The 15,814-nt window shown below is 38.1% G+C and overlaps 1 protein-coding gene across 2 annotated transcripts in view; it reads left to right on the top strand.

The window, feature by feature from the left end:
- Positions 1-15,814, top strand: part of GABRG3 (gamma-aminobutyric acid type A receptor subunit gamma3) — a 656,700-nt gene that overhangs the window by 43,629 nt on the left and 597,257 nt on the right. For both annotated transcript variants that reach the window (XM_056555892.1, XM_056555893.1), the window contains exon 3: positions 6,097-6,164. In XM_056555892.1, coding sequence (XP_056411867.1) covers positions 6,097-6,164 — 68 coding nt within the window. The remainder of the gene's footprint in view (positions 1-6,096; positions 6,165-15,814) is intronic.

The raw sequence follows: 15,814 nt of genomic DNA, 5'->3' as shown, positions 1-15,814 counted from the left end.
TGTGGGCATGCTGTGAGTTGAAGTTTTCCAAGATCTAGAGGGCCACAGTTTAGAGACCACTGCACAGTGATCATCAAACTGTAGCCCTCCAGCTGTTGCAAAACTACAAATCCCAGCATGACCCACAGCAAACAGCTGTCTGGGCATGCTGGGAGTTGTAGTTTTGCAACATCTGGAGGGCTACAGTTTAGAGATCACTGTATAGTGGTCTCCAAACTGTAGCCCTCCAGATGTTGCTAGGCAACAACTCACCAACTTCCGTAGTCAGCAGGATAGCCTCACGCCACACCAGGGAGAGGATCGCTGCTGCCGATCAATGCCGGTAAAGGACCTCCACTGCCGCACCCGGTCACACCATAGTTCCCCCTGATCTGCCCTGACTACCGTGGGTGGGCAAAACAGGGGAACTTTAACCACCCCCAATCTGCTATTGGCCGGTCGCTTCTGACCGGCCAATAGCAGGGATAGGATGGGTGGCACCCTTGCCACCTCACTCCTATCCCTTCAGGGGGATCGGGGGTGTCTTGGACACCTCCGATCCCCCTTATTTTCTGGGTCACTGGAGATCCGTATGACCCGGAGTCGCCTCAGATTGCCGGTCTGAATTTACCGGCGATTTGTGGCAATCGCCAACATGGTGGGTCTCAGGACCCCTCTCGGTGATGTGCCAGGATGCCTGCTAAATGATTTCAGCAGGCATCCCGGTCAGGTCCCCAACCGGCTAGCGGCGTGGACTGGGATTCCCACGGGCGTACCTGTACACCCTACGTCCTTAAAGGGTTAGTCCCATGGAAAACTTTTTTTGTTTAGATCAACTGGTGCCAGAAAGTCAAACAGATTTGTAAATTACTTCTATTAAAAAATCTTACTCCTTCCAGTACTTTTTAGGGGGTGTACAGAAATGTTTTTCTTGTTGGAATTCTCTTCTGTCATGACCACAGTGCCCTCTGCTGACCTCTGCTGTCCATTTTAGGAACTGTTCAGAGCAGGAGAAAATCCCCATAGCAAACATATGCTGCTCTGGACAGTTCCTAAAATGGACAGCAGAGGTCAGCAGAGAGCACTGTGGTCGTGACATAAGAGAAATCCAAAAAGAAAAACATTTCCTTTGTAGTATACAGCCCCTAAAAAGTACTGGAAGGATTAAGATTTTTTAATAGAAGTAATTTATAAATCTGTTAAACTTTCTAGCACCAGTTGATAAAAAAATAAAATAAAAAAGTTTTCCATGGGAGTACCCCTTTAAGGACTCAGGATGCAGGGCATATGCATACGCCCTGCTTCCTGAAGAGGTTAATTCAAATTTTCCCTGCATGGTTGCATGTCACTCCCGTAACAAACATATCTAAGCGTTATAAACAAAAAAAGTTACTCTAATTACTCTTATTTTGCATGGCTCAATGACTTAAAGCGTACCTGTCAGATCCCCCAAAAATTATAATAATACGTTACTCAGTAATGAATCCTGTCCATGTACTTCTAATTTTTATTCCTCTATCACCTACATTTATAATAAAAATACCTCTTTTCAGTAGCTCACAGTGTTAGAAATCCTCTCAGGGGAAGGGGATGTGTCCCCCTTGTGATGGTGGGAGGTGAGTTTTGTGTCTGCTCATGCAGCCTTGTGCATGAGTCATCTCTTGTCCATCACTTATGGACAAGACTGATGCTGCTGCAGGACTGGTTGAGTCCCAGTAGGTGGTGGGGGATTTTCAGGAGCTGTTTTCTTCCTTAAATAATTTTTTTTTTAAACAACCATATTACAAAAGGTCTTTAATTTTCATCAGTAACAACATATAAGAAGTTTTTGGATCTGACAGTCCTCATTGAACCCCTTAAGGACACAGCCCATTTTGGCCTTAAAGGAGTACTCCGCTTGAAAATATATATTTTTTTAAATGAACTGGTGCCAGAAAGTTATACAGATTTATTCTATTTAAAAATCTTTGTCCTTCCAGTACTTATCAGCTGCTGTATGCTCCACAGGAAGTTATTTTCTTTTAGAATTTCCTTTCTGTCTGACCACAGTGCTCTCTGCTGACACCTATGTCCGTTTCAGGAACTGTCTAGAGTAGGAACAAATCCCCATAGCAAACCTATCCTGCTCTGGACAGTTCCTAAAATGGACAGAGGTGTCAGCAGAGAGCACTGTGGTGTGGCAGAAAGAAAATTCAAAAAGAAAAGAACTTCCTGTGAAGCATATAGCAGCTGATAAGTACTGAAAGGATTAAGATTTTTTAATAGAAGTAATATACAAATCTGTTTAACTGTCTGGTTCCAATAAAAAAAAAAAAAAAAAAAAAAAAAACTGTTTTCCAGTGGAATACCCTGAGTATACAGCCAATTTTATTTTTGTATTTGCATTTTTTCCTCCTCGCCTTCTAAAAATCATAACGCTTATATATTTTTATGCACAGACCCATATGAGTGCTTGTTTTTTGTGTGACCAATTGTCCTTCATAATGACATCAATCATTTTACCATAAAATGTATGGCGCAACCAAAAAAATATTATTTATGTGGGGAAATTGAAAAGAAAACCGCAATTTTGCTAATTTTTGGAAGTTTTTGTTTTCACGCTGTACACTTTACGGTAAAAATTACATGTTTTTGTTATTCTGTAGGTCAATACGATTAAAATCATACCATGTTATATGCATTTCTATTATTGTGCGGCTTTAAAAAAATCTCAAACCTTTTTAACAAAATTAGTATGTTTAAAATCACCCTATTTTATACCACCTATAACGTTCTCATTTTTCCATATACAGGGCTGTATGAGGGCTCATTTTTGCACCGTGATCTGTACTTTTTATCGGTACCATTTTTGCTTATATACAACTTTTTCATCGCCTTTTATAAATTTTTTGGGAATGTGATGTCAAAAAAACAAAGCAATTTTGGATTTTTTTTTTTACGTTTACGCCGTTCACCATATGGGATTATTAACATTATATTATGATAGTTCAGACATTTACACATGGGGCAATACTAAATATATTTATTAAATGTTTTCAGGCTTGTTAGGATAAAATGGGAAAAAGGGTCTTTTTTTCCTTTTTTAAAAACTTTTTTTCCCTTTTTTTTTACACTTTTTATGTTTCCATAGGGGACTATTTTGTAGCAGTCATTAGATTGCATATACTGAACAGTGCTATGCATAAGCATAGCACTGATCAATATTTTCGGCGATCTTCTCTGATCTGCTTGATCTCAGACGAGAGGAGAAGACAGCTGGAGCAGATAAGGGGACATCCGGCCGCAATGTTGGCTGATCGGATCCGATCTGATCATCCATTCAGATGACCACAATTCCGAAGATGCCACAATATGTATTGATCACCGCATCTGAGGATTTAATGGCGGACATCAGCCCGATCGCTGATGTCCCCCATTACCTGCGGGTTCCTGGCTGCTGATAGCAGCCGGGACTTGCTGTGCATGATGCAAGCACCGGTCCGGTGCTCACGTCATGTATAGGACGTAAATGTATGTTCTGATGTGTTAAGTACCAGGGCATCAGGACGTGCATTTACATCCTACGTCGTTAAGGGATTAAACTCTTGCCTGTTTTCAGGTGCAATAAATGAAAGGGGTTATCCAGAAATTGAAAAATAGATATAATTTTTTTCAAAAACAACTCCCTGTGTTGGGTGTGGTATTACAACTTGGCTCCATTCACTTCAATGGAACTGAGCTGCAGAACCACACCAAACCTGGAGACAGATGGGAAGAGATTTTTTAAAGAAACTGGCTCTGTTTTTCAATTCCTGTATAACCCCTTTAAAAATATTTGTGCACACACCACTTTTTTTTATTTATCCTGCCTCCTCTGAATTGGACAAAGTGGGTGAAAAGAAGCAGGGTCTTGCACTTCTGCCAGATATACTAAAATTTACACCTGCACAAAAGCACATTTTTTTTTTTAGCTAATTTAGATTAAGGAAGGCACACACGGTAGCCAAAGATGTGCCTGGATTTATTGTAAAGCCTGTATCTCTACACTAACAAACTATAAATGGGATGCTCAATAGAAATATTAAAATAGTTCAAACCCTCATATTAGTGCAACAGTAGTACAAAATTGCAAAGTAGTACTCAAAAATATATTATCACAGTATTCACTTAAGGACCAAGGATGTACCGGTACGTCCTGAGTCCTTTCCCTTTCATAGCTGGTCGGGCCCAGACTCTAATATCAAGCGGGACCCGTGGCTAATAGCGCGCGGCAATGATCACGTTGCCGCGCGCTATTAAACCTTTCAAAGTTGAACGCAGTGTCTAAAGTGAAAGTAAATCACTGCTGGTTAGCACAGGGGGCTGTTGGGATCGCCTTGCCTCCTGGTGTCCGATTGCCAAATGACTGCTCAGTGCCTGAGATCCAGGCATGAGCAGTCAAGCGGCAGAATCATTGATCACTGGTTTCCTATGAGAAACCAGTGATCAATGTAAAAAATCAGTATGTGCAGTGTTATAGGTCCCTATGGGAGCTATAACACTGCAAAAACAAAAGTGAAAAAAAAGTGAATAAAGATCAATTAACCCCTACCCTAATAAAAGTTTGAATCATCCCCCTTTTCCCATAAAAAAAAACTGGGTAAATAAAAATAAACATAGGTGGTATCGCCGCGTGCGGAAATCTCCGAATTATAAAAATATATAATTAATTACACCACACAGTCAATGGCGTATGCGCAAAAAATTCCAAAGTCCAAAATAGTGTATTTTTGGTCACTTTTTATATCATGAAAAAATTTATAAAAAGCGATCAATAAGTCCTATCAATGCAAAAATGGTATAGCTAAAAACTTCAGATCACAGTGCAAATAATGAGCCCTCATACTGCCCCATATGCAGAAAAATAAAACATTTATAGGGGTCAGAAGATGACAAATTTTGACAAATTTGAAAATGACAAATTTTCCGGCAAGTAGTTATGATTTTTTTAAGAAGTACGACAAAATCAAACCTGTATAAGTGGGTATCATTTTAATCGTATGGACCTACAGAATAAAGAGAATGTTTCATTTTTACCGAAAAATGTACTGCGTAGAAACAGAAGCCCCCAAAAGTTACAAAATGGCGTTGTTTTTTTTTTCAATTTTGTCTCACAATGATTTTTTTTCCGTTTCACCGTAGTTTTTTGGGTAAAATTACTGATGTTATTACAAAGTAGAATTGGTGGCGCAAAAATTAAGCCATCATATTCATTTTTAGGTGCAAAATTTGATACCCTTTAATACCTAACCTTAACATGATAAACTCTAAATAAACTAAAGTGCCTTTAGTAAAATAAATTTCAGAATTCCGAAATGTTTCCACATTCATGGTTCAACAGGGAGACCAAAATATCCATATGAGCATTGAGAGGCAAGTTGGCAGTGGCCCACCCATATTAGAGCAAGTACCCCAGTTATGTCCCAACATTTAGGGGTCACTCCTGTGAATGGAAAGTATTTCAGTATTGCTGCCCTCACCCTTAGGGACATTTTCTCTAGAATAGGTGATAATGTATTTATGAGTACTGCTTTTCATTATTGTACTAGTGTAAGGGGAATAAACTATTTTAGCCTACACTATTAAAAGTTAGGCTTAAATATTTTTATTTAGCACCCTATATAGTTTGTTAATTTTCTCAATGCTTGGGACTCTTTCTGTACCCATGAACATTAACATCTTTCCTTTTGGTCCTAGTTTGTGCATTGTATACTAGCAGGGGTTTACTTAACACCAACATATGAAATGCCAGTCTATGTAAATGTCCAGTCTATGTTTGGAAATAGATACTAGAAGTCTAGAAGAGTGTGTTTGGACCACTGACCTCCATTGGCCTGGCATGGCCATGCCACAACCTACACCTTTCTGTCGGTATGCCAGCATACACCCTGAAAATACAACATTTGAAAAGTATAAACATAGTCCAACTACTAATGTTTTCATTGTAAGAAGTAGTAATAATACTATTCAGTTTGAGTTATGTAAGTGTATAGTAGAAGCAGCAATATTTTTATAGTTTTTGAATGCTAGATTATTATAACATGCATCATACATTTATTATAACATATGTTATGTATATTTATGTCCCAATTTCCATAGTTAAGCCTACAGTTATCGATGTGGACATATATGTTAACAGCATTGGACCAGTATCTTCAATAAACATGGTAAGATATAATTTACATACATTTTTATGTTAGTGTGTAAAGATAATCTATATTGTTATATTGTTGTATTTTTCATGGTAACAATTTGTTTTAAAAAATGTATGCTGTTGTCATGACATTGTCTAAGCTACAATGATGAATGTATGTGGTGATTTATTTGTCATGACAGCAGACACACTTGGCATGTTTGATATTTCAAATGCACCAGAATTCTGGTGCAATTTGTACCGAAAAGATGGATTACATGGCTTGCAAAACATTTATTATGGATCCTACATACTTTTTAGACATATTTGCACTATTTTTGTCAAGGTATTGTGGTTCGGAGAGAATAGGCCTTAGCTATAAAGGGGTGTGACTTGTGTCTGATGCTAAATTTTGGCACAAAGTAAGCCAACTAATAGTTGGTCTTTCTTAAACTAGACAGTAGTCATGCACTATATTTATTAATTACCCTTAACGGGGTACACCGCTGCTCAGCGCTTGGAACAAACAGTTTTGAACGCTGGAGCAGGCGCCGGGAGCTCGTGACATCATAACCCCACCCACTCATGATGCCCAGCCCCCTCAATGCAAGTCTATGGGAGGGGGCGTGACACATGTCACGCTCCTCCCATAGACTTGCGTTGAGGGGGCGGGGCATCATGTCATGATGGGGTGGGGCTATGACATCACAAGCTCCTGGCACCGTCTCCAGCGTTCGGAACAGTTTGTTCTAAATGCTGAGCAGCGGAGTACCCCTTTAAGCACTGCAATATTGTGTGACACATTCTTAGACTGTCTAGTGTAATTGTGTAAACAGTATTAGTAAATCTGCCCAATTGTTTATAATTTGTGTTTGAGGTAAAGGTTGTTGTTTCGACACGAAGACTGGGTTGATATTATTGGTTTGGCAACAATCCTGCGTTGATGTATGCTTTATATGTGATTTTGTAAATCCTAAGTATATAATATGTGTCTTTATATATCATGTATTACTTATTGATCAGGGAACTATGATTGGCACACTGTTGTATACTTTTTTTTTTATAGATTTAATAAAGAATGTACCAGCTGCTCAGTGTGGGTGGTGCCAACAAGCTATTCTACATTGGCAAAAAAAAGTGTAAACGTGTGTTGACTCACAAGGAAATGTTATATATATATTTATATATATATATATATATATATATATATATATATATATATATATATATATATATATTATTTCTTTAAAATAAACTAATGCTGATTCATACTTTTTGCTACCTGTTCTTGCAGTCTTATGGTAGTTTTCTTTATTATATTTTTGTAAGGAATTATGATGGTAGAGTGAGAAGTGCAGCAAAATATCAGTGGCAATCATTTCCATCTTGGATAGCTGTACCTCTGGCTTTTGTATGGTTAAGTAAAGTGAAAAGAAAAATAATTGTCCGGAAATTGCAGTTACTACCTATATAAACTAAAGCTGGCCAGGCTCTTAGTTGTTTCCTGTGTGTAGAGCTCCAGAAACCCTCAGCTATCAGATCTTATTGATAGGAAAACAACTGCTGCAGGAACATTTAATATTATACCCTGACTATTCCAATAAACAACAAACCACGTAATACCACTTGCAGGAGAAAAAGTTGCTTTTTGTAAGCGGCAGGGTCCTAAGGATTGGAGTCCACCTTTGATGTCCATAGGCCTCGATTGAGTGTTCTGGAAAGGCAGCCCTTTTAATGTACATCCTTATTCAGAATCCTGAAGTGGGCAAGTTTGATTTGTTAGTAACTTATGGTAATGGGTTTAATAAATTGGATAGAGCATGTCACCAAAATACTATGGCCCAGATTTCTCGAACTGTGTGAGAAGAAAAATGGAGTGATTTTCCCACAGCAACCAATCACAACTCAGGTTTCACTTTACCACAGCTTGATAGTGAAGCTGTGATTGGTTGCTATGGGAAAATCACTCCACTTTTTGTCTCACACAGTTTGATAAGACACATCCTGCTTCATATGTGACTGACTTTCTTCCAATAACTTACTACAGCTGTAAATAAATACTGTAGCTTTAATTGTTTTGGACTTACACTGCAGCAATAAATGCAACTCTCTATATCTTGATCAACACCTACACTCTACCAACATATATATATATATATATATATATATATATATATGCGCCTAGAGGTCTCAGAAACGTTGCTCTGTATACACTGGAGTAAAATAAAACCTTCCTTTTTTGCACCTACTCTTTTGTGTGCTACTGCTATCTGGATTTATATCTATATATATATATATATATGTATATATATATATATATATTTATATGTATATATATATATATATATATATATATATATATATATATATATAATTTAAACTACTTCCAAATTTAAACCCAGCCTATACTCTGACTATACAAAAATATCACACCCTGTAAATAATTACAATACCTCCCATTACTGACACATGGCTGATTCTACGTGCAGTGAAGTAAGGCATCAGCTGCCACCAGGGTACTTTCATGCTTATGCCATTGGACGGTCTATGTGTATTTATAGACTACGGCTCTGTGTACCTCACCATCTTACGAAGGTATAAACAGGCATTGGGGTTCTAGTATAGATCCACATAAGGTAATAAAGATAGTTCAGTTATGCAGTATTGTTTATGTTGAGAATATCTATATCTTTGTATTGATTATTATATCTATGTAATGGTTTAATGTACAGTACATTCAGAAAAGTTTTCAGACCCTTTAACTTTTGTTTACCTTTCCTTATATTGTAGAGTTGAATTTAAGAAATCTTTGTTAATTAAAAAGAAAACACTATAATATTATATTGACATACTTTTTCAGACCCTATACTCAGTACTGTACTTAGTAGAAACACCTTTGGCAGTGATTACGACCTCCAGTCTTTGTGGGTAGGATGCCACAAGGTTTGCACACATGAATTTTGGGATTTTTAGCTATTCTTCTTCACAGGTCCTCTCAAGCTCTGTAGGTTTGAATAGGGACCAGTGGTAGACAGTCATTTTCAGGCTTCTTCATAGATGTTCAATAGGGCTTTGGCTGGGCCACTCAAGGACATACATACAGCGTTTTTTCTAAGTCAATCCTGTGTTATCTTGGCTGTGTGCTTAGTGTCATTGTCTTATTGGAAGGTTAATCAGGTTTTCATTAAGAATATCTCTTTACTTTGCTCTATTCAGCTTTCCCTCAACTCTAGCCAGTCTCCCTGTCCCAGCTGCTTACCCCCCCCCCCTCCACACCATGATGCTACCACCAACATGCTTCACTGTACTAGAGATGAGCAAATTTTTTTAAAATTCGATTCAGCTGATTCGCCGAATTTTTCAACAACAAAAAATGTATTCGATCTGAATAAATTCTCTGCTGATTTTTATTAGCAATGTATTTTAATAATGTTTTTAATAAAGTGTGTGTGTTTCACTTTTTTTCTCTATTTTTTATATTTTTTTAGGTAGTACTACTACTCCCAGCATGGAACAGACTGTTCCATGATGGGAGTAGTAGCACATGTGCTAATAGACAGATCGTCCCGGGTGTCACTCTTGCCACACACTGCGATCGTCCTGTATAATGTATAGATGTGGGCAGCTTTCTCGCAGCTAGATAGGATGATCAGGAGTGACACCCGCTGTGATCTGTTCTCAACTGCAGGTACTACTGCTCCCAACATGGAGCGCACTCTGCACCATGCTGGGAGTTGTAGTACATGCATTAATAGACAGATCGCAGCGGGTGTCACTTCCGACACCTGTTGCAATCGTCCTGTATAATGCATAGATGCGGCCAGTCTTCTCTGGTCCCACTGTAGTATGAGCATATGCCATATATATATACCTATTATTCATATTTCCAGCAAAGAGCGGTGATTGACTGGAACCATCTGCGGAGTGCCGGAGTGCAGAGATGGAAGCGCAGGAGAAAGCTGTTCCATCTCTGCAATAGAAAGGACAATCGCATCGGGTGTCAGGAGTGACACCTGGGGGGATCTTTCTATTAGTACAGGTACTAGAAAAATAGTGCCTGTTCAGGGAACCTTAAAACTTAGCTTTTATTATGCTAGTGTAAAAATAGCAATAATGTGTCAAAAAATCAAGAAAAAATAGCAAAAATCATAAAATAATATTCACATTAGGTCACCATCAGATTGCTGTCCTTCATTTATAGCAGTGCATCCATCTTAGGATACCAAAGTCTATGGATGCTTCACTTATAGAATATGTAAGGCTCAGCACAAGTTCACACCTTAAGCATCACCACTTAGCTTGGAGATCCGTTATTGTTGCGTAAGATCCGGATTCATCCCTATGGAGATGATTTTCTACAGTTGGCAAGACATCATTCGCACAGGATGCACTGTAATAGTCCTACTGTAAATACATCAAGTATATATCTTCAAGTGCCATTTTCTATAGATGATGATGCTTAGATACAATTCACACTGATATTGTCTTTTCTATTAATTACTCATACTAGGTAGTTCCATTCACGGATTCCAAGCGCAATCCACACTACCAATGCGTTGATTATTGCAATGACCACAGCACATATTACCGACACAGTTTACACTGATATAGTGTTTCCAATCATATGGTGATATTATGTTATTTATCTACACAACTTATAGAAGTAGTACACACTGCTGAGATATTACCGCAATATACACTCAGGATATAGTTCACAATCTTTGCTTAGCGTAGCATGTACTTGGAGCATAATACACACTGATATTGCAATTAAATAAGATGGCCACAGCGTAGATATGTCGAACACGATTTACACTGACATAGCATTTCCAATTCTAAGGTGATGTTATGTACATTCATGGCCGTAAATGTTGGCACCCCTGAAATTTTTCAAGAAAATTAAGTATTTCTCACAGAAATAGATTGCAGTAACACATGCTATACACATGTTTATTCCCTTTGTGTGTATTGGAACTAAACCAAAAAAGGGAGAGAAAAAAATCTAATTGGCCAAAATGTCACACCAAACTCCAAAAATGGGATTGACACAATTATTGGCACCCTTAACTTAATATTTGGAAAAAATAACTGAAATCAGTTGCTTCCTATAACCATCAATAAGCTTCTTACACCTCTCAGACGGAATGTTGGACCACTCTTCCTTTGCAGACTGCTCCAGGTCTCTCTTATTGGAAGGGCGACTTTTCCCAACAGCAATTTTAAGATCTCTCCACAGGTGTTCAATGGGATTTAGATATGAACTCATTGCTGGCCACTTCAGAACTCTCCAGCGCTTTGCTACCATCCATTTCTGGGTGCTTTTAGATGTATGTTTGGGGTCATTGTCCTGCTGGAAGACCCAAGATCTCGGATGCAAACCCAGCTTTCTGACACTGGGCTGTACAGTGCAACCCAGAATCTGTTGGTAATCCTCAGATTTCATGATGCCTTGCACACATTCAAGGCACCCAGTGCCAGAGGCAGCAGAACAACCCCAAAACATCATTTAACCTCCACCATATTTCACTGTAGTTACTGTGTTCTTTTCTTTGTAGGCCTCATTTAATTTTTGGTAAACAGTAGAATGATGTGCTTTACTAAAAAGATCTTGGTCTCATCTGTCCACAAGATGTTTTCCCAGAAAGATTTTGGCTTACTCAAGTTCATTTTGGCAAAATGTAGTCTTGCTTTTTTTATGGTTCTGTGTCAGCAGTGGGGTCCTCCTGGGTCTCCTGCCATAGCGTTTCATTTCATTTAAAAGTCAGCGGATAGTTCACACTGACACAGATGCTCCCTGAGCCTGCAGGACAGCTTGAATATCTTTGGAATATCTCCTAAATGGTGCTCCAATGCGTATGTGAACTGAGCCTTAGTTACTGACCCCAATGAATCATGTTTTGCTCACAGTAAGGAAAACAGAGCAATTCTGTATAAGACAGCCAGTCAGTTGATATTCTACATAACATCAGTTTAATTAAAGATTCAATTAATAATAACTTGTTAAATAAATAAATTAATAGTAAATCAATTTCTGTTGTCATAATGTCCTTATTCATTGTGTTCTAGGTGTTTCTCTTGTTAATTCCTAATCTTAACAAATTAAGGCATGGGGCATGGCGTGACGTCACGAGGGGGCATGTTCCGAAAGCTGGGGGATCAGAGTACCCCTTTAAGGTGTGCATTTTAAATAAAAAAAAAGATTAACTTAACCCCCTTGTTTCGCTGCCACGGTCACTTTCTCATTGTCTGTCACCTTAACAAACCCTTATTTTGTGACAGGTGAGCTCAAGGGCCCTTGCACTCAACGGAAAGAAAAAGTCTCTAGAAAACCCATTTAAGGCATTGTGTCATCAGACACCTATTGTTGAAATCAAATTTTTAGGTTAAACATGTTTTTTTTTATTTTTGGTTTAACTACTTATATGTTAAAATAAACCTGAAATCTTTTAGTTTTAATTTTGGCTACTAGGCTTAAAACTAAGCTAAGACTTTCTGTTCAGATCACTTTTCAGCAGTGCCCTTCCTATCAACATAGACAAGAGTACTCACTATAGCTATTGCTCACTGATCAGCCTTCCCCTTTTTGTAAAGCATATCTCTAAATGCTGTTAAAGGCAAGATGGCTGTCCCCCTTTATAATGTAAAAATAAAATGAAATAGAAACATATTAGAAAAAAAAAAAAAAAAAAAAAAACATGTTTCCGTCTCTGGCTTTTATCAGTAAAAAAAATAAAATGTTGGCGATACTATTACTTAGCCCAATAAGTATTGCAGTGTTTTATACAGATAGGTTCACCATAATCTTTTATTGAATTTAGTTTAGGATTGAAAAGTCTCATGATGCAAACTCAATACAATATCATGATGCATTATCAAATACCGCAACAGGCTGCAACTCACAACCACACACTTTGAGATATTTTGAACAATGAGGAAATGTGACAAAAGACACAGTTATACAATCGATTAAACTATTAAAATATAACTGTTCATCCTGTACAGTGAACACAATAAAGTGCACAATTTAAGGTTTGTTTCTGTTCATCATGCCTCACTATAGTAAAGTCTCTGAAGCTGTCAGTGTCTAAAAAATACAAAATAATTTAATAAATAAATATACGATCCTACATAAGTGTTTTAAAAATGATATGGTCCTACAAACATTATTTAATGTGTTTATATGCATTAGTATATCAAACTACAGCTAGTCTAAATAATACATAACCAAGTAAATACATTTATAAATAAATAGATAGATAGATAGATAGATAGATAGCTATAACAAAAAAAAAAACTAAGCCAAATAAAATAAAACATTGTCAACAAAATTGCCTGTGTCTGGAAGGGGTTAAGATAAAAAAGAATCTTCTTTTTCTAACTAGTTCAGTAACTGTAATTATATTTTGTTATATAGTTAAAAATATATATATATATAATTTGAAGCAATAAAAAGGCATGCTGAGCAACAGATTTAGTCGCAACGGTTGTGCAAGAACCTTGGCCCTTAGATATACATTTAAGAGTCATTCTCAATGAATACTCAGGATATGCCATAAATGTCTTATAGATGTGGAACCCAGAGGCACCTATCTCAAGAGCCCCCTGGGCTGCTCTAGCATGCTTGTGGCCACAAGCTATAGTGTTTCTGTATTTATTGTGAGTATGTCCACATAAAAAATAACAATTTTAGGCATATAAATACTTATATATATATATATATATATATATTGTGCAGGTATGAAATTTCTTTATTCACGTGCACCAAAAAGCTAAGATAAGTCGGGCTGGTGAAGTTTTAGAGACTTTTCAGTGGCTTTGCACCATTTAGTTTCATATTCTTATACAGTGGTCCCTCAACATACGATGGTAATTTCGTTCCAAACGAGCCATCGTTTGTCGAATACATCGTATGTTGAGGGATTAGTTCAATGTTAAGTATAGGAAGCTGTACTCACTGGTCCCCGCCGCTCCGGACCGCGTCCTCACCGCTCCCGATGGTGACCCTGGTCCTTCCCTGGGCTCTCCTGGTCTTCTCCGGTTCTCCGCTGGGCTCTCCTGGTCTTCTCTGGTCCTCCACTGGGCTCTTCTGGTCTTCTCCGGTCCTCCGCTGGGCTCTCCTGGTCTTCTCCGGTCCTCCGCTGTCTTCCGCAAGGCCTTACTGGGCCTGTGTAGCGACGTCATTACGCCGCTGCGTACGCCGTTCCTATTGGATGACGGGACGGAGTGCGCAACAGTGTAGTGACGTCACCGGAGAGGGCCGAGAAGACACAGAAGGAACAGCGCTGGACCCGGAGGGCACCCCGGAGCATCGTGGAGGGGTAAGTAATACTTACCGCACCACACGGGGAACATTAAGCTGCTATCCGGCAGCAGCTTAAGCATTTTGCACTGCCGGATAGCACTTAATGGCCCCGACATAAAAAAGCATTCTATGTCGATGCTGACATCGACATGCGATGGCCTCTGAGAGGCCGTCATATGTCGATTTGATCATATGTCAGGGCCATCGTAGGTCGGGGGGGGGGGGTCACTGTACATTCTTGGACAGTGTGTAGGGTCTCAGTCAGCCTTTAAAATCTTTACTGCACCTTCTGTGTATGGAGCGAGCTTAGCTTCTGAGCCTGTTCCAGGCATGCTCTCCAAGAATGAAACGTATTAATGTTCTTATTTTTAGCCTTTGATAATTTAACATACATTTTGTTTAGTGTGAAAATTGCATATATAATATTGACTGTGATTCAACACTGTAAGATACTAACTGATCTTCCACATTAAGTGTCTAAGACATGACATGAGACTTGTGCCATCGTCTACAGATTTTCCATATAACCTTGAGCATGTAGCTATGATTCAGGTGCCAAAGAAGACCGTAAGCTCTTCACAGCAGGCATTCACAACAAGTTATTGTTCTGGCAGGCCCATCGAAAAATCAATACACATCCTGCAACATCTTCAACAACAATGAAATTTGTGATTCACTATATTGGACTCAGGAAGGATGAGACACTTTGGTAACATTCCAACATCCATTTTCATCCATTTTTAGACAGGCATCTTGAGAGTTGTTCATTATAAGACAGGATTTCAATGGGAACAGGTACACTTTTCCTATGATATATTCCAGATTTATTATCAACACATAAAAATAATCATTCTCTGCCTGCTCTATACTAGATAAACTCGAGATATGCTTAATGATATTATGTCTGCCTTTTTTGCAGTAGCTATTTTTTAAAATTTGAATAAACCAGTGAGCAAAAATAATATTTAAACAGCTTTTCTGAGCATTTGCTTCTTTTTAAAACCCCTGAATTAGCAAGGAAGAGCCAAAAACATTTTTTTTCCTTTTTTATGCCTTTTTGGTTTTGCTTTCATGTAGAAATCTCATCATATACTAAATGTCATCCAAACATAAGAAACACAAGGAAACAAATTTGACTGGTAAAAACAGGAGTGGAAGTAGAATGTAGACTTAACTGAATTAAACATTATGGATAAATAAATGCTCCCAAGTCCCTTGTCCATTTGCCTGAATCATAGTACTGAACCTAAACGTATATAAATACATGTTGTAGGTATGCATTATGTCATTTTTGCTTTATCCATGTACTGCTCTTAATCCAATGTGTTGTTCAGTAGATCGTACCTGTATCTAAAAGAATAATTCCTGGCATTAGGTGTCTA

The sequence above is a fragment of the Hyla sarda genome, chromosome 2 (genome assembly GCF_029499605.1).
Source record: "Hyla sarda isolate aHylSar1 chromosome 2, aHylSar1.hap1, whole genome shotgun sequence".
NCBI lineage: Eukaryota > Metazoa > Chordata > Amphibia > Anura > Hylidae > Hyla > Hyla sarda.
Note: the sequence above shows the minus strand (reverse complement) of the source record. Positions and strands in the feature narration are given on the sequence as shown.